This window comes from Hibiscus syriacus, unplaced genomic scaffold, assembly GCF_006381635.1.
Source record: "Hibiscus syriacus cultivar Baekdansim isolate YM2019G1 unplaced genomic scaffold, ASM638163v2 tig00109926_pilon, whole genome shotgun sequence".
Taxonomy (NCBI): Eukaryota; Viridiplantae; Streptophyta; class Magnoliopsida; order Malvales; family Malvaceae; genus Hibiscus; species Hibiscus syriacus.
Window position 1 is genome coordinate 116,050 of NW_024062532.1, and position 19,536 is coordinate 135,585.

Here is a 19,536-nt window from a genome sequence, read left to right on the forward strand (position 1 = left end):
AAACAGAACCACAGGTTTAAGCCCATTTGAGATTGTCTATGGTCAGAACCCATCCGGGGTGTTGGACTTAGCCCCTATTCCACGTATAGGACGTTTCAGTCCTAAAGCAGATGAGAGGCAAAGTATCTTCGGGGTATCCATGAGCAGGTGAAACAGACCATTCATGAGAGCAATACCAAGTACAAGACTCGGGTTGACAATCATCGTCGTCAGGTACTTTTTGATGTTGGTGATTTTGTTTGGGTTGTATTAACTCGTGATCGTTTTCCTGTTGGTGAGTATAATAAGCTTAAGGATCGGAAGATTGGACCTTGTGAGGTCGTGCAGAAGATCAATGATAATGCTTACAGGTTGCGACTTCCCAGTCACTTGAAGACTCTGATGTCTTTAATGTGAAGCACCTGAGTCATTGTTTTGTGGATCCTGATGACACTACTCTGAACTCGAGGACGAGTTCTTTCCAACCCGGGGTGACTGATGCAGGGGATCCGAGACAGATGATGCTGAGCTGTCAGATTGCACGTTGATGGCGCTGAGATACCATGAGTTGGCAGATCAGCGCAAAGGCGGGAATTGATTGTGACATGTTCCTCATTGGGGTCGTTTTAAGTATGTTTCAGTCTTTTGGCCATAACTTTGGCTACAGGTGTCAGAATCGCGCATAAGACCCCAATCCGGAAAGCTCTTTTCGACGCGCACGCTCTCCACATGAGCTACGCTCCATGTGGCCTTTTTTCAACCTCAAATTCTGCCGTTTTCCCCTCCGAATCACTAGATTAGTTATTTTTTACTATTTATGGTAATATTTCGATTGTTAATTAGGAAGTCAATTTAAATCCGATTTAGGCCGGATTTTTGGGAGATTGCTTATTTTATTTCGAATTTCAATTTAGAGTGATTTTCGGGATTTTGCTATTTTTGGCAAAATTCGAATAAAGACGATTTTTTTTGCTATAACAGTCTGGCTTGTGGACTGCTTTTTGACAGTTTTGATTTTATAACATTTTATTAAACCCTAGAGACTTTTTCTCTGGTTTTTGGGCGAATTTTCTCTTGTGAATCGTCTGTCGGAGCTAGCCTACAGGATAATCACTATTCTGTCTGGCGTCAGACTTGTACCTGAAAAAGAGTGGGACGAGAAATAAGAGCATGACCGAGCTTCCAAAAGAAAGCCTCATTGCTATCACGTACGCGATGAATACCCAACCCACCATTGTACAAAGGTTGGCAAATCATGGACCAATCCACAAAAGAGATTTTACTGTCCTGAAGAGAGGACTCACAAATAAATTACCAAATAATTTTGTCAATTTCATTGTAAACTCCCTTCGGTAAACTAGTAATTTACATAAAGTAAGTATCAATAGTTGCCAAGACAAATTTGGCAAGAGTAATCCGACCTGCCAAAGACAAAGTATGAACAGACCAGCCATTAAGCCTTGCTTTCATCTTATCAAGAAAGAAGTCATAATCGGTACATCGAACCCTTCTGTGATTGACGTCCCTAGTGTGAGTGTGTCTAGGCCCCATCTAAAGTAATTTTGTTAATAGATTTGTAGGGTGTAAGTCCTGCAATGCTATGTGACCCCTAACTACACCATAAAGTCTTCCTGTGTAGTTAAATATGAGTTTGAGTTCTCGACCCCAAACTTTGTCCTCATTATCTTCGTGTTCGTATTAGAGCGTGATTTATATGCATGCCTAGTTTCATACGATGTCAAATAGCCACATGGATTTTAGTGCTTAAGGTTAAAGGAGACCAAGTACCTCAAGTGTTGTCTGACTAGAATTAGTTGACCTCAAATAGCGTGGTTGCAGTAAACTGTCGTGGGTACGTATGTAAAGTCATAGAACCCTTAAGTCAGAGTGAAGTTACGAGATATATCTTGTAATACCCAACCCGTACCCGATCCGGATACGAATTTGAGGTGTCACAGTGACTTTTCAACGCTTTTCTTCTTTGAAAATCTGTTTAAAATTTGAATTTTTACTTTTATTTTTGTGGTAAAGCCCTCATACAAAAGTTATTATCGAAAATTAATATTTCACGATGAAAATAAATACTTAATATATTTACATAAACTTTCAATAGTATAGCTACAAAATAGATCACAACATTTGCTATTTAAACTTTTGTAGTACATCCCAACAAAACTTCAAAATAACAAAACCACCAACTATTCAAATCGGTATGATCTGATTTGATCTTCACCAAAGATATGTTGTCCCGACCTAGTTTTACTCTTTTGTATTCTTTGAACATACGTGTGAAAACACTCAAACGCTAAGTCTTTGACTTAATGAGGCATAAATGAGTATAATAAAATAATAAAACACTTGATTAAATATTTCGGAGAAAACATTGAATACGGAAATCAGAATACATTTCATATAAATAACATATAATGTTATGCACTTTCAATCCATATCAATTTGCTTAATTAGCCCAATTCATATCACTGAGAACTCAATGTATGTGAGTACTTTGAGGTTGTGCACTATAATTGCAGTCGAAACTGTCACGTAGAATTTGCACCGATGTACCACGTAGAATATGCACAGAAGTGCCACATAGATTTGTCCCGAAAGACCACGTAGAATTGTTCCGAAGGACCACATAGAATTGTTCCGAAGGACCACATAGAATTGTCCAGAAGGACCGCATAGAACCCTTGACACTTGGCATGACAATTATACTTATAATTCTCATAGCACATACTTTAGGCTTTAAACACATAAGTATTCACATAGCATTCTTCAAATTATCATTCATTCGCACAGAACACATATACTCATAGTCATGAAATCAAAACAATGCTTATGAAGTACAATTTAAATAAAATAATAAAATTTAACATAAAATAATTTAAATAGTTTTTGATCAAAAACTTTTGAGGTTGGCTCATCGCAAGCCATCCTCATATATAATATAAAATAAGTAAATTGCACTCACCTAAGTAAATTTCGAGGATGAAATATCTTTTTAGGAGGATAGAGTTGTAACACCCCAATTTCTGGGCTAGTAGGTTCAAGTTTACCCGAGAGATTTGTAGATCTCGTGGAGTTCGTGATTAAAGTTGTTGGGCTGAGCGTGGGCTTAATTGGGTTGGATTTGAGCCCAATCAATAATAAAAATGAGGTTTTTATATTTTAGAAAGATGAGGAAGGATCTATAGTGCGATTATCCCATTTTAAACAAGATGAACGCTTTTATCTCTTCCATTTCATTATTCTCTTCATTTCTTCTTTTCCTTCTCATTTCTCTCATTTTTCCTTTCTATTTCCCATAGCTCAAATGTAAGTTCTTGAGACTTTTTCATACTTCAAATCCATCCACAATCCCTCTAGCAATATTGTTTTAAGGATTCAAGCTTTGAGTTTTTCATTTTTGTTAGAGAAAGTGGGGGTTTTATCATCCAAGACTAAAAGAGAGTGTTGGGTGGTTAAAGGAACTTTATTTCGGGATTCTAACATCAATGTAGTGTATTTCTAATCCTTTGTGGTGTTAAGGTTTTCATAATCATGAAGTTTTATTGAGATTTGGGTTTTAAGCATTTTTAGGGTTTATGTTTAATTTCATGATTAGATGACGAAATTAATGTAAACAAGGTATTTTATGGCACTTTAACACCCTAAATAACTTCTTAAAGATTTATCACATGTCTAGAAATCAAACTAAGACCCTTAGAGTGGTTTTTGGGTGTTTCTCGAGCTTAAATAAGACATTTATAGGTTCGAGTATCAATAATGGTTGAATAGTATCAATGTTGGATGAACTGGGTCGACTTTTTGGCATTTTATAAGGGGAATATCGATACTCTAGGGTGGAGTATCGATACTGCAACCCTGGTATCGATACTAAGGGTAATAATATCGATACTGGGGGTAAATTTTGCAATCCAATAGCCTTTTTGGTATTGATACTCAAAGGGCTATCGATAATGACCTAGAAGTATCGATATTGCATGTAGGGTATCAATACTACTCATTTTGGATGGTTAGATTCGACTTTGTTGATGTCTGTAAGACCTAAGGATGATCTAAAATGGTGACACTTAGTCCTTTAGGGACTTAATTGGCTAAAGAGGCCCAAAAACACTCATAGGAGTAGGTTACAACTGAATTAACCATACCAAGAGTAATACCTCCGAGTTTTTTCAATTGAACATGTATTGGGTAATCGTGAACGAAGGATCGTTTTGAAAGATGTACCAGCTGATGAGACGATGAACGATGTGACTAGCATGATAGAGGAAAATTAGTACCCCATGAATACCTATAATCAAATATGTGTAAGTTACCTTACCAGTTCAGTGGTGAACCGATGAAAAGTGCGATGGGAACGACTAGGGAGTTGTTGTCAATGAACTATACCGGAAGTGAGTGTTGGGCAAGTTATAATATACCAAGTGGGTAGCAATGGTTATGAATTGCCTTAAGAGCATAAAACACTAAAATACTAATAAGCTCTTGTATAACGTTATAGGAGAGAGAACGAATCAGATAGTAGTGAGTGAGAAAATGATCTCACCTACTTGTGTTGTAATTGATAATGTTGGGATTTTCGGAAGCTCGAATGGACAACCGGAACGGTTTGCAAATAGGGGTCGGAACGGTTTTTGAGTTTAGGGAGTAAGGAGATTGAAAGATAGAAAATTGCACAGCGATTTAGAGTGGTTCGACTTTCTAAACCAAAGTCTACGTCCACTACCTTAGCTCCTCACCAAGGATTTTCCAACAAATTCACTAATTTGTTCTTTCTTTTGAGGACAAAGAGATAACCTTACAACTCCCTAGTTTTTCCGGGCTAAACTAGAACTTTTCCCTAGCTTTTATACGGGATAAGCTAGAACCTTTCCCCTTTACAAAAGGATAAAAGATGTAAACAAGAAAACCTCTCTAAGGTAGGTGTTTACAAGATTGAGCTCACAAGAACAAAATATTTACAAGAGAAAGATGAAATAAGATTGAAAAACTCTTCTCTTGTGTTTGATTGCTTGGATAGTTGTTCCCTTACTTCTTCAAGTGTCCTTAGCTTGTATTTATAGCTTGGAATGTGTTTGATGTCGTATATAACCGTTGGGGATGTTTTGGAGTCGTTTGGGGATGATTTTTCTACTCAAAAAAGGCTGCCCATAACATGATGCATCGATGCATGATCAAGGTGCATCGATACCCCTTCATTAAATTCAAATAAACTAGCTGTTACTAGCCGTTGCAGCCTTGATGCATGGATGCATGGCAGGATGCATCGATGCATGACAAGGATGCATCGATGCACTAATTGCATTCGATGTTTGGATGCATGGATGCATCGATGCATTAGTGCAGATGCATGGATGCACTGCAGGGATGCATGGATGCACTGCAGGGATGCATGGATGCACTTTGACACCCTTTAGCATTTTTGCTCAAATCTGATTTTAATGGACTTTGAATTATTTTTGAAACCTTTTAAAACTTTGAATAAATTCAATTAAGTCCAAAAACATTTTGTAAATTCAATTCAAGTCCAAAAACCATTTTGTCTTAAATTGTTATATCAAAACATAGTTCAACAGATAATAATGACAAGATAACCATGTGATAATAATGTTACATGTGTGATAATCATAATAATCTTATGAGGTAAGATTCCATAAGACTTATGCCTTTGTTTGACACTCGAAAAACGATGAGGACACTCGAGTTACTTGTGTATGTGAGTGACGATCGTCTAATTGTTTGAGAAATATTTAGATATATCTAAGTCAGTGCGAGAGCATTTTAGTCACTAGTTAAACGTTGTATTGATGCTATATGACTCAGACACGTTCCTAGTACTTTAGAGTAGTAGACTAGCTTGACAAGGTGTCAATGTTGTGTAACCCGGACCTAGCCTTAGGTAAGAGGGAGATATTGATGTTGTGTGACCTAGATCTCGCCTAAGTTGTCAGTAGTAAGCAAATATGGGTGTGAGTTTCGTGATGCTATATGACCTCGAACTACATTATGATGCTTATTTGTTGTTGTATAATTGTACCTAGCATCTTTGTGATACCAGATACTATCATTGCGTGTTGCATAATGATGCATTGTAGGATGATATTGAGGTTAGAGACCTAGTATATGTTTGTTCATGGTGAGGTCCTTCATAGAGACTAAGGGAATCATGAGACTTACACTAAAAAGGTAGAACTGTCGAACCATAAGTAGGTAACAATTGATTAGGATCATGCATGTACCTACTACTTATTACCATGTCTTTTAGTATGCTTATGTTTATGAGATTTATGTTGCTCTAAATTAGCTATTATACTACTGGTTTTGTAAGCTCATCGTTAGGATGTTTTCTATTCGCATGTTAGTATATTGAGCAGTTCGAGGAGCTCCATCGCAACAAGATTTCCAACATTCCTCACAAAGTATTGTATGGTTACTTGTAGTGGGCATGTGTATCATATGACCCTTATGTATTATGATTTGTAAACATGAGTTGTATTAATTAATTTAAATTGTGTTATTAAGCTCCGATTTATAAAAGTATTTAATTACTGTTTTGAACTACTGATTTTTAAATTGTGATTATGAGTATTGATTTAAAAAATGGTTAACCACTTCAGTGGTTTCGTGTGACATTCAAATCTTTTGAATTTTAGATTGGATCGGATTATAATGTTACATAATAAAAATGACTAGAATAAGAGTTTTCATACGGTTAAAAACTCTTACAACCAATGATTAATTTCCTCACCACCCACTCACCAATGAGGTGATGATAATACTATAACTTCAAAAACAAAAATAAATAAAAAGATAATAAAACAAAAGGAAATTTATTGTAAGACATTAGGACAAGGTTACATTAAGGACTAATCATATGAAATATAATTAAGTTGATAAATATGAAGTGTATATAAGATAATATTTATATTGTCAAAAAAGATTATACATGTTTAAAGATTTTCAATTATTTGAGAATGAACGTTTATATTTTTTATATTTGCAGTGCTCAAATTTGAGACTATAAGATATAACAATAAATCTTTTAATCACTAAGATCGTTTAATTTGTATTATATTTTTATTATTAAAACTTGAGAAAATGTTTAGGAAATAATGGATTGACATTAGACAAAATAGGTGGAAATTGGAATATGCTTCATCACATTCAATGGTGAAAATCTTCTCTTATTTCCATAAATTGCTCTCACCCTCTAGAAAATTCCGTCAAATATTTGACACCGAGATTAAAGGAATCTGAATAACCCGTGATTTTATTCCCACAAGATTATGACAACCACACTCGCACAACTAGAATCTGACAACCAAACGCATTGAAGCAGATGCCCACGTGGACAATGTGTAAAAAGCATACTGCCACTGCCATTCAACAGAAGAGAGAGTAGAAGCTACGTATCTAAAATTAGCGCGTAGAGACCGAAGTAAAAGGGAACTGCTACTAAGTTGCCAAAAAATAAAAAAAAAAGCGACCAGTTGGGATGCCCCCACGTGTCGGGTTCCTGTCCAAGAACTAAATCCACTGGCAAGAGCACTCATGAAAAGATATCTTGCATTTGCACCTACTAGATTTTTAGCTACCGGGCCCCACACACAAAAATATCCCGATCTTAAAGTAAAACCAATCTCAAGGTCTTGCCTTTGTTTCTGAACCAAACCTTTGTTCAGCGTTGGGTTCGAATTGAGTTAAAGAAATGGTTTATTTAAATTGATATTACTTATTTTATAAAATAATTTTTATTTAAATAATTTTGAGTTGAATTTATAAAATTTAAGTTGAATTGATTTGAATTGAATTATTCGAATTTATATCTAGATTTAATAGTAGATAGTTATAATAATTATAAGATTAAACGAGAGCCCCAAAATGCAGTGACTTACAGATAGGTAGCTGACATGGCTTCCATAGGCCATACAAAACATGCTTCAAGAAATTTTCTTTGATTGTAAAGATGAGATATTTTTTCACCCTTTGATTGCAATTCAATTGCCGTCCCATGTAAGGGACTAGTTTTAGATATTTTTTTTATAGGTAGCAGCTGCTGTCCAAAATAGATTTTTAGCTTACCATGGTAATAGGTTTTCCATTTCTTTTGCTCTCTTTTAGCATTGCTTCAATTTCGGAGCTTCAAGCGAGGTGAATATTCTAATACTTGGGCTGATTCTGATTATAAAATATGGGTGAGGTTGTGGTGAGTATTGAGGAGGTGAGAATTGGGAATGAAACTGACAATCAAAACGGGGAGTCGGAAGGGAATATGGAGACGACGGCGACTGCGAAGGGTGGGGGTTCTTCTTCCGGAGCTGTAGTGAATTGGGGAAGGTTTTTACCCATACGGGCTTTGAGGGTTTTGTTGGTGGAAGCTGATGATTCAACCAGGCAGATTATATATGCTCTTCTCAGAAAATGCAGTTATAGAGGTTTGTTCTAATTCTATTTTCTACTCCAGATTATGGCCTTTTTTAATGTTGAATTTGTTTGATCCATTAGGAGTTCCAGCTAAACCTTTTTGTTTGATTCAATTTATTCCATCTGAGGATATCTTCATCATATATAAGATGTCCTACTTTATGACAGTTTATGATAAACATAGTTGTGGACTATGGTTCAAATTACATGTTGATTCTTGCTTCAAATGAGAAATCGTTTATGATTTTATCATGCTGCAGTTGGGAGTTGGCACTGAAAATAGTTTTGGTTCTCCTCTTTCTTTTGAGCAGTTGCTGCTGTTCCTGATGGCTTGAAGGCATGGGAGATGCTGAAAGGAAGACCTCATAACGTAGATCTCATTTTGACAGAAGTGGATTTGCCATCTATATCGGGATTCGCTCTTCTTACGCTAATCATGGAGCATGATGTTTGTAAAAACATCCCTGTTATAAGTATGATACGAAAGTTTCTATGATGTTTTCTACTATGTATCTACAAAAAGGCAATTTAGATAATTTTCTTTGGGTGTGATTGTGCAGTGATGTCCTCACAAGATTCAGTTAGCACAGTGTACAAATGCATGTTGACAGGGGCGGCCGACTACCTTGTTAAGCCGATAAGGAGAAATGAGCTGAAAAATTTATGGCAGCATGTATGGAGAAGACAATCAGTATGCTTACTTATGCTTTATTTCCCTCTCCATTTTACAGTTCTTTTGAAGATATAATTTACATCTTTCCAAATACTGATTTATATCTGTTTTTCAAACCAGTTAATAGCTGGAGGGAACTCCCCCCGGGATGAGAGCGTTGGACAGAAAACGGTTGAAGCTAGCTCTGAAAATGATGCTGCAAGCAATCATTCCATTGGTTGCTTGGCTGCCGTCCGGAAAAATAAGGAACAAACTGAGAAAGGTAGTGATGCTCAGGTCAGTACTCTTCATCTGTCATCTTTGTTTTATGTCGATGAGTGGATTAACCATATAGAAGATATGCTTGTCCTACACCTGTGTACCTTTTCTGGATTGGCGACATTTTTTGTGTATAGACAAGTTATGTTTATCTGGAATTACCAATTCTCATGGTCAAAAGGAGTTTTCTTCCGGTTTTAAGTTGGCTACTTGGAGTTTCATATAGACTGCATGTTTTATGTCTCTAGCAGAGCTCCTGTACGAAGCCAGATATGGAAGCTGAGAGTATCCACAAGGAAAATATACAGGAATTCTCGCACTTGATAAAGAGAAAATCTCTATCGATTGAACTGCAGGAGCATGAAGCTCATGCCAGTTTCAACCAGAACCTGCTCATGCATCAGACAGAAACTGAGGGTAAGTCTATTTTGAATGTTTGCATTGTCTTTTCTGTTCATTAGAGAGCAACTAACATTCTCTCAATGTCTCGGTCAACCTTATGAGTAGTTGCTGATTACTGCAAGGATGCTTACGCCACAATTGTGCACCAGGGCTTTGAACTGGAAAACCAAAAAAGGGATTCTAATATCTTGGTCGAGGCTGGTGAGGCGCTTCTTGGTTCACCAAGACAAGCTATCGACTTCATGGGAACATTTAGTAAAAATTGCATTTCTTCTTCAATAAATAGCTCAAGAAAGCTTGATTCTTCTCCATACTTGGATCTTTCCTTGAGAAGAAGTAATCCTAGTGTATTTGAGAATCATGTTACTCAAGAAAGGCCTACCCTCTGGCATCCTAATTCATCAGCCTTCACAAGGTTGGTTTCTGTTATATTTGTTGTTACCATCTTCAGATTCTTGCACAAAAAGGTTGAAGTGTTTTTGACGAAATGGATATACGATCATATTTGATACTTGCATTTTTTTTACTGATCATACCAATTATCGTTAATGCAGGTACACTAGAAGAGTATCACAGCCCTTGCAATCAACATTGATGAGTGCTGGTGATCAGAAGAAAGACTCCGAGACTAATTCTGAGAAGATATTGACCAATATTATTTCCGAGTATACTCCTACTCCTACTCCTACTCCTACACTAACTCCTCAAAGAAGCATGATTCCTTCGACCACTGGAGCTACTAGTGAATTGAAGCAAACTGCAGTAGATGCACCATGCACACAACAGAAAGTATTTCCTGTCCCAGTACCAGTGAAGGGTATACGACCGAATAATCCATGCAATGGTTATAACACTATAATTCCTCCAATCTTTTGTTCGCAGTCAAGGTCATCCATGCCAAGTCGAAGCTCAGCCAACCAGCAGGAACCTGCCTTTCGCGTGAATCTGTTTCGCCATTCCAGTTTTGAAGCCAACTCCTCTGGACAGTTGTTTGAGCAACTTGCCTCCAATACAAATCAGTCAACCAACCAGCCCTTGAGCGCGCTGGATTCAGTTGAAGATAGAGGACATATTTCTCCCACTACTGATCAGAGTACAAACAGCAGTTTTTGTAATGGCTCCTTAAGTCAACTTAACGGTATTGCATATGGAAGCACTGGTGCAAGTAACGGCAATGTTGATCAGGTTGCAATCCCCCGGGCTTCCACAGAGAGCAAGAACGATGAAAGTTTTCCTAGTCCTAGTGTAAATTCATGCCGTTCTATCCAAAGGGAAGCAGCTCTCATGAAGTTCCGCTTGAAGCGAAAGGATAGATGCTACGAGAAAAAGGTAAAAAGATTCCGTTTCCAACATTATGTGCTTACATGTTAACAGTTCACTACTTTGCATACAAGAAAAACTATACTGAGATCCTTTAACAAGATACTGATGTTACATTACGGTGCTAGTTTCCAGTTGCAATGTAACAAGTAAGAATCATGTGTGGATAACACACACATAGGTTGAGAAAGCAGCTAATGTCTCGTTTCCAATTCTTTTGGCAGGTCCGATATGAGAGCAGAAAGAAGCTCGCAGAGCAGCGCCCACGAGTAAAAGGTCAGTTTGTCCGTCAAGTGCAGGCTAATCCCACGCATACAGAAGCTGAGCGTCTTCATGGAAATTCAACAGATGGATATGCTTAGTTGCATTCCAACTCTATAAACAGAGGAGACCAGGCACTTGCTTATGCAACCTTTTGTTTTGTAAAGCTGAGGAAACGGAGAGGAGGCTGAATTTTATACATAGAATAGCACATATCCATACTTATTATGATATTAGTGGTTAATGACACAGGTTGCTATGTACTTTTATAAAAAATAATGTTTTGATGTTTTGTAGTCGACAGAGCTTTTCACCGGGGTTGTCTGAATCATTTTTTATTTGTTCATTCAGTTGATTTGTATGCCTGTTGCAATTGCCAACTTATACCTGGTGTAAATTCAAATATAGTGCATTTCTCCAAGAAGAGCTTGATTTTGGTAGATGACCATAATTTACATTTATTATTATTATTATTTTAGTTGTCCACTCAGTTTCAAGGCTTTGCCTTAATTAATCGTTGTTTTAGTAGGTGAGTCTTACAACAAAGATTTTATGTATACATAAAGACTCGAATTTAAAAGTTTTCTTAAACAATATCAAATTGTTTACTACTTGAACTAATCCTTATTGGTTAATTTACATTATTTTTATTTAAGGTAAACTATCAAAACTTTTAATTAGATGACCATTTTCTTTAATGAAATTATGCTATCCCAATTGATAACCGAAATACCAAGAGTGGTGAATTGACTTTAAAATCAAATAAAAAAGAATTAGAGTTTGATTTAAAATAAAATTTGATCAATTTAGTGTGTTTATGGTGTTGGTATTTGATCATTTTAATAACATGTTAAAAAGTAATAAAATTATTGACGTGATATTTTTGAAAAAAAATTAAAAACGACATGACATTAGTTTTAAACACGTCAACATGACATTAATTTTAACAGTAGTCGACCAAAATAAAACCAAAACGTAACATTAAGTATAATTTGAAACAAAAATAGTTGAATAACTAAAACATAATAAACTTGATACTTGTAGTACTAAATGTGTAGTTTACCCTTTTTTGGGTTGAGAGAGTGAAAGTTAATCTAAAAACTGGAAAATGAAACAGGAAATGGAGAGGACTAAATATGGCACGTTGAAAAAGATTATTGGAATGTATATTTAACTAAATTGTTTTTATTATATATTTGTTTTTTTAATAAGTTGAAAAATATTTATATATTTTCTTTAAAAAAATTAAATTCATAAAATTTATATATTTTTTTTACAAAATTGAAAATATAAAAAGGTTTAATGAAAGGGTAAAATTTTATTTTAACCCCTGAACTTCATATAAAATATTAATTATAGATTTTTTTGTAAATCTAAAATAGTTTCTGGATAAATTTGTAATTTAACCTTCGTAAAATTTTTATTAGTCAATTACAGAAGAATGATAGTTTTGAAAAAAATAATTAAGGGCATTTTAGTCCAAAATGCCGGTAATCTAACAATACCTAAGGAAAGGGAGGCAATGACATTCCCGGTAATATACCCTAAAAAATCTACTATTCGTAATCTTACATTATCGAGAATGAGATTCCCAGGTTAACTAAAAGGAGGAATATGGATTCCATTCCCATAAAAATCCACATTCCCCCATCCAAACACCCACTAATTCTTTGTTTTGGACCAACAGTCCCGAAACGGGCTTTTTATAAACAAAAGAGATGTAGCCAAACTTGGAAAAAATTGGTGGAATCTACATTGTACCAAACCTTTAGCTTTTGTTTTTTTTTTAATATCTTTTGCTATTTGTTTCATTTTCATCCATGAGATTGTTATCCATAATAGTAATGATAGATTAATAGCTTGTTTGAGTTAATGATGAGTTCCATATTGGTTTTCACATGACATGGTCTGCCTACGCGTTCATTTGTAACCATTTACTTTTTAAATAACCATGTTTACCAAAGCACATAGACACATTTCTAAAAGTTTTCTTACATTGTATGTTGTTATCTCTTTTTCTTTTCATCTTTGTTAATTAGAGGCGATACCAATTTTAATGTTGATTATCGATTGTCGGTATTCTTTATTGTTATTTTATTTTCTTATATTATATCTTTATTTATTTTTTATTTTAAAAAATTGTCTGTATGACACGTTTTTATTTGCCTTTGTGACACATTTTCTATGTCTTTTAACATGTTTTTCGGTCATTTGACTGTTATTTTTTATTTATTTATTCTAAATAGTTAATTTGACATTTCACCACTGATCAAGATGACGTTTATTTAATATCTTATTGATATTCTCGGCTTCGGACTCTAAAATTATATTTTTGATACCCGTTTTACGTTCGTGGATAGCTTTTCACGTCACTCGAGTCTGATTCGCGGGTTTTATCGATGGTATTTCAGTAGCTTGATCCCTATTTGTGATTTGTCTGTCGATGCGATCAGATATATTTGTATATATCTTTGTTTGAGTTTCTTGGTTTGTTTTTAATCTTTCTTTGTATGGTTCTTATGTGATCTTAAATTGCTAGTTTTACTTCAATGATTATAGGAAATTATACTAATTATGTGTTTAATTACGATTATAAATATAAATATTTATTACAATTTAAAATATTTCCTATTTTGAATAAAATTAATGACTTCTATAAAAAATCACGTTTTCTAACTCCTCAATAATCTATGTTTTATTCATTCTCTCCAAAAAGGAAAACTATTTTATCGGCTTCTACAATAACTTTTTAATAATCTGTGTGATTTTAAGAGTGATATATGTTCAAAATCTTTTTTAATTATTGATAATGCACACACTCAATAAATATAAGTGCTTGAATTTAAGGTCTTAAAAAAGAATAATATTTCATTTAACTACTTAAACCCCCTGATGGGGTTGACTTTAGGATATTTTATATGTCAAGAATACTTCTTTAGATAATAAATGGAAAAAAATTTTTTTTGTTTAAATCCATCCTTCTGTTCTTAATTTCTTAATAAGACTGGATTATTATTAATTAGGGTGGTGTATGGAGTGACTTTAAAGGCTTGTGAGGGTGCGGGGATGAATTGGTACCATTACGGACCCCGTTTTCTTTCCTTCATAGGAATAAACAAACAAGAAACATGCTTTCCTTCCCATTAAAGATTCAGTGCATTCCTTGCAAGCTTCCCATGAGTTTTAAGTTATGGCTCAAAGAGAATATATATATATATATATATATATATTAGTTTTACACCCTTTTAGAAATATATTAGTTTTACACCTTTTTAAGGTCTTTAGACGAGAAAAAAAATTAAATGTTGAGTTTAATTACTTGTTTTTTAAGTGAATATATTTTTATTTCCTACTGATAATCTCAGTCTTTGATTTTTTTCTTCATCCAGCGATTCTAAAAGAGTGTAAAATTTAAAAGTTTTACAGTAAACCAAAAAATTTAGGATTACAGAGTATACTAGAAATTATTTTAAGAGTTAAATTATGATTTTACCATTTATTTAGCTTACAATTTTGCAATTTTTAAAATATTACACTGAAACTTTATCATGTATTAGTAAAATATAATTTTATTATATCTAAACAGAGACGAACATAAGATTTTATGTTAAGAGAGCAATTTTAAACTTATAAAATTTCAGGGGAAACAGATTTTTAAATAGAAAATACATAGTTGAAATTTAAAACATATGATAATTTTAAAACTTTAGGGGAGGCGACTGCCCATACCCGGCCCGTCACTCGTCGGTCCATCCTTGTATCTAAACATGGGATTTTAGAAATTATAGGGACCAAAATAGCATTTTTTTACCATTTTTTATTTTTTAAAGAAAATTTTGGTTCATCTTGGATAGAAACTTAGGCAGAAACGACCGATAAACTCCGTAACTGACATTTTATAGACGGATTTATTGGAGTTTTCTGGCCATTGTTAACTAATACGGCAAGAAAGGCAAAACACGCATGACGAATTACTATTAATTTGAATGACATTCAAGAAATATAGTGATGATGAAGATATATATTTTTTAAATTAATCATTGATTTTCGATATATTTACTGATTAATTCTGAATCTAGGGCTACTGAAGACCAAAATCATATTGTTACTGTTGAAGAAATTGAACCTGATCACAATGAGATTATGTCAGTCCCTAAAGATAAAGTTGATCAGATTGAACAAATTGCATTCGATCCTATAATCACTGATCCTAAAGACCCAGTTGATGAGAAAGAACATCCCTTAAATGATTTTACTGAACCTATTGAAGATGGAAAAACGGACACCCAAATAGCTGTACAAAAACGGGGCAGAGACAGGCCTATTAAGGACACTTTTAAAACATCATTAGCAGGATCTAAAAACAGGTTTGAAGTGCTCAACTCAATTGAAGAAAATCCTCAAAGTTCAGATAGACAGCCAAGAAAGATTCGAACTGCTTCATTGGGGGTTACAAGTTTGGTGAATGAGCTAAAATCCAAGAATAATGAACATTTGGACAAAGCTAAAAGTATCTCATTAGAGAGTAATGGGGATATCGTGGGATCCTCCTCTAAATGATAATTAGCTTTTGGAATGTTAGAGGTCTCAATAGACCTCTAAAACAAGAAATGGTTCTTCAAAGAGCTAACCACTACAAAGTTGATATTTTATGTTTAATGGAGACTAGAGTCAAATCTGATAAGTCAGAGGTTATTCTCAAGTCAAAGTTTGCTAATTGGAATGTTTGTACAAATTATGATTATGCTTTGAATGGGAGGATTTGGGTGCTATGGAGGAAAGGAATTGATTTTTCTATCATCTAAGTTACTGATCAGAGTATTATTGTCAAAGGTTCCTATCTTTATACTCCTCTATTCATCTCGGTTATTTATGGAAACAATGAAGGCACAGTTAGAAGACAGTTATGGAACCAGCTTCGTGATATGGAAAAAAATATTATGTATTCCCCTTGGATATTATGAGGGGACTATAATATTATTCTTCACTCTTATGAAAGTTCGAATCATGATTTACTTAGCCCTTACCTTACTTCTGATATGAGAGATTTCGAAGACATCACTCAAGAGCTTGGCCTTCAAGATCATCCTTATTTTGGGCCTTCATTCACATGGAGCAACAAGCAGCATGAAACTTTTCTAGCAAGGAAACTTGATAGGGTCTTGATCAACCCCTATTGGTTTAGTTCATTTCATCAATCATTTGTTGAATTCACTACTCCAGGCATCTCTGATCATTGCATGGCCATTGTTTGGCTTTCTAAAGAGATTTCTTGTAATAGATCGAAGCCATTTAAATTCTTTAACTTTTGGACCATTCACTCGAGCTTCATGAACGAGGTTAAGCAATCGTGGTAAGGTTCTGTTCAAGGCAACCCAATGATAATTCTCTTTATTAAATTAAAGAGACTCAAATTATGCCTAAGGAACTTAAATAAAGATAGCTTCAGCGATCTCTCGGCTCGAGTAAGACAAAAGGGACTTGAGTTGGAGCTTCAACAACTTCTTACTTTAAAAGGAGAGGATGTTATTGAAAATGAGCAAATCTTACAATCTGAGCTAAGCACTCTTGAAGATGAAGAAGTAATGTTTCTCAAACAAAAAGCCAAAGTGCAGTGGCTTAAGGAAGGAGATAAATGTTCTAAATTCTTCTACTCGCGGGTTGTAATTAAGAATAAAAGAGATACCATTCGGGTTCTTGTAAATGATCAAGGTAACAGACTTGAAACATTTGATGGAATGACAGCTGAAGTTACTGATTTCTTGAGATAACAATCCTCTTATTCTGAAAGATTTGCTCCAATACTCTTTACCTGCACAGGTATCTTCTAGTCTTGTTAAGGAAGTAACCAAAGAAGAGATCAAGGAAGCCATTTTTAGCCAAGGAAACGATAAAGCTCCTGGTCCTGACGACTTCACCCCTTTTTTTTCAAGAAAACATGGCCTATTATTGGTGATGAAGTGGTGGCTGTTGTCCAATATTTTTTCCTCAATTCCCACATACTGTCTTCTTTTAATGCTATTATCCTAGCTTTGGTTCCTAAAGTTTCAAACCCAAAATCAGCAAAGAATTTCGACCAATTTCTTGTTGCTCAGTGATCTACAAGACTATTACTAAGATTCTGTTACAAGATTGACTAATTTTCTTCCTGATATGATATCACTGAACCAAACAGCTTTTTTTTAAAGGAATGAGCATAGTCGAAAATACTCTCCTTGCCCAGGAAATGATAAAAGGCTATGGAAGGAAAAATATCTCCCCAAGATGCTTATTGAAAATAGATCTCCATAAGGCTTTTGATTCCCTTCACTGAGGGTTCATCTTATCTATTCTTATAGCTCTTGATCTTCCTAGGAGTTTCATTGATTGGATTGAAGCTTGTTTTACTTAAGCTAGGTACTCAATTTTGTTTAATGGAAGTATTATTGGCTATTTCAAGGGAGCTAGAGGAATAAGACAGGGCGACCCTTTTTCACCCTTCTTATTTGTCCTTACCATGAATATGTTATCTAGAATGCTCAACTTGGCAGCTACAAGAGGTATGTTTGACTTTCACCCTAAATGTAAGAAGATTGGTCTTACACACTTAACATTTGCTGATGATTTACTGATTTTTTGCAAAGGAAATGTGGATTCTATAGTTGGAGTCATTAGTGTTTTAGATCAATTCTATGATATGTCTGGTCTCAAACTCAATGCATCCAAAAGTGAATTTTTTGCTGCTGGAATCTCTTCAAGAACTTTAGATGATATTAAGCAGATTTCTGGATTCAAATATGGTATCTTGCCAGTAAGGTACTTAGGAGTTCCATTAGTCACTCGAAAGCTCTCCGAGAAGGAATGCAATATTCTAATTGAGAAAATTAAAGCAAGACTTCATCATTGGGCAGAAAAAACTCTGAGTTATACGGGCAAACTTGAACTCATTCGTTCTGTTCTATTCAATATGGCGAATTATTGGTGTAGTCAGCTAATCCTTCCCCAATCTATCTTAAACAAGATTGATCAACTATGTTCCCAGTTTTTCTGGAAAGGAACAAATAAAGCTGCTTCTGGAGCTAGGATAAGTTGGGAGAAAGTCTGTCAATCAAAGTCAGAAAGGGGGATAGGAATTAAGAATACTAAATCCTGGAATAAAACTTGTCTTTTGCACCTCATTAGGAAAATTATCTCGGGTGAAGGCTCATTATGGGTTGTTTGGCTAAAAGAATATGTTTTGAAAGAGACAAACTTTTGGAACCTGCAAATTCGACCTAATACAAGCTGGTATTTTAACAGATTATTAAAATTACGAACTGAAACTCATCCTATAAATTTCTCGACCTAGTCTATCATGTTGAAGCCATATGTGCTGAGGGCTGAAATTTTATCTCATAAGACTATTCTGCTTTTGAACTTGTCATGGTATTTTTGTTTTGTTTATTACTATCCATTGCTTGAGGACAATCAATAGTTTAAGTTTGGGGGTGTGATAACTCCGTAAAAAACCACATTTTGGGGCATTTTAACTTAGGTTATTGAATGTTTAAAGGCTCATTTAGGACCATGTAGATGCATTTAGAAGCATTTAGTTGCATGTGGTGGATTTCAGTTTGTCGTGGCATTTTATTTTTACTACGGTGCTGCTTTATGGGAAAGGTATTTGTCTGACGATGTGCATGTATTGAGAGCAAGGAAAAGAGGAAAGAAAATGCCGTGACATAAGGAGATTGCTGAGCGAAATGAATTTGCCATGTTCATCCGGCATTTCGAAAGTGCTTAAAGTGTGAGAATATATTTTTGAAGCCAGCTGTATTCGACTAGCCGAGAGCTCCGCCCTAGAAATCCTCCTCGAAGATCCGCCTGGAGGGACTTGCACTGCAACCGCCGATCATGCTGACCACGCTGCCTGACCCTGCAGATCTTATCTGTCATTTGAATCTGCAAATGTATTATGCCGGTCACTCATACCAGCTACCCAGGCTGTATCATCACCTGTCTTGCCCGACTCCCAAGCAAGTTAACCATAGTTTGGGAAAGTCAACTCTTAGTTCAAGGGTTAATTTTTCCCCTATAAATAGAGGATGAAGCCAAAATGTTAAGGACTTTAGTTCCACCTAGATTTGAGCTTAAAAAGTTAGAGAGAGAATGTCTCATTTTTCTCCATCAATCTCACTTGCCGTGGCATTTCTCCTTGACAAGTCTGAGGGAGTGGCGGTCTGAGCGTCCGAGAG

The 19,536-nt window shown here is 35.1% G+C and overlaps 2 protein-coding genes across 3 annotated transcripts; both read left to right on the forward strand.

The window, feature by feature from the left end:
- Positions 1-7,950: 7,950 nt before the first annotated feature.
- LOC120210603 (two-component response regulator-like APRR5) lies at positions 7,951-11,622 on the forward strand. Of its 2 annotated transcripts, none has more exons than XM_039209297.1 (8): positions 7,951-8,420; positions 8,721-8,882; positions 8,970-9,082; positions 9,203-9,358; positions 9,592-9,757; positions 9,848-10,157; positions 10,297-11,071; positions 11,287-11,622. In XM_039209297.1, the coding sequence occupies exons 1-8, from the start codon at positions 8,177-8,179 to the stop codon at positions 11,422-11,424; spliced, it is 2,064 nt and encodes a 687-aa protein (XP_039065228.1). In that variant the 5' UTR covers positions 7,951-8,176; the 3' UTR covers positions 11,425-11,622. The 2 variants fall into 2 exon arrangements, with proteins under 2 accessions (XP_039065228.1, XP_039065227.1); XM_039209296.1 differs by having other exon boundaries at positions 7,954-8,420; positions 8,970-9,100.
- A 4,740-nt stretch (positions 11,623-16,362) lies between these two features.
- LOC120210728 lies at positions 16,363-19,215 on the forward strand. The gene is made up of 6 exons (XM_039209430.1): positions 16,363-16,676; positions 16,749-17,073; positions 17,144-17,275; positions 17,763-17,862; positions 17,947-18,589; positions 19,113-19,215. Exons 1-6 carry the CDS (start codon positions 16,363-16,365, stop codon positions 19,213-19,215), a joined length of 1,617 nt encoding a protein of 538 aa, XP_039065361.1.
- Positions 19,216-19,536: the final 321 nt, after the last annotated feature.

Bases quoted from the DNA above. Each gene is read 5' to 3' on its own strand.
- LOC120210603 (XM_039209296.1), top strand. From the start codon at position 8,177: ATGGGTGAGGTTGTGGTGAGTATTGAGGAGGTGAGAATTGGGAATGAA. The intron at 8,421-8,720 runs GTTTGTTCTAAT...TCTTTTGAGCAG, and splicing joins CAGAAAATGCAGTTATAGAG to TTGCTGCTGTTCCTGATGGC. The intron at 9,758-9,847 runs GTAAGTCTATTT...CCTTATGAGTAG, and splicing joins GCATCAGACAGAAACTGAGG to TTGCTGATTACTGCAAGGAT.
- LOC120210728 (XM_039209430.1), top strand. From the start codon at position 16,363: ATGAGAGATTTCGAAGACATCACTCAAGAGCTTGGCCTTCAAGATCAT. The intron at 17,276-17,762 runs GTGATGAAGTGG...GGCTATTTCAAG, and splicing joins GAAAACATGGCCTATTATTG to GGAGCTAGAGGAATAAGACA. The intron at 18,590-19,112 runs GTATTTTAACAG...TTTTGAAGCCAG, and splicing joins ATTCGACCTAATACAAGCTG to CTGTATTCGACTAGCCGAGA.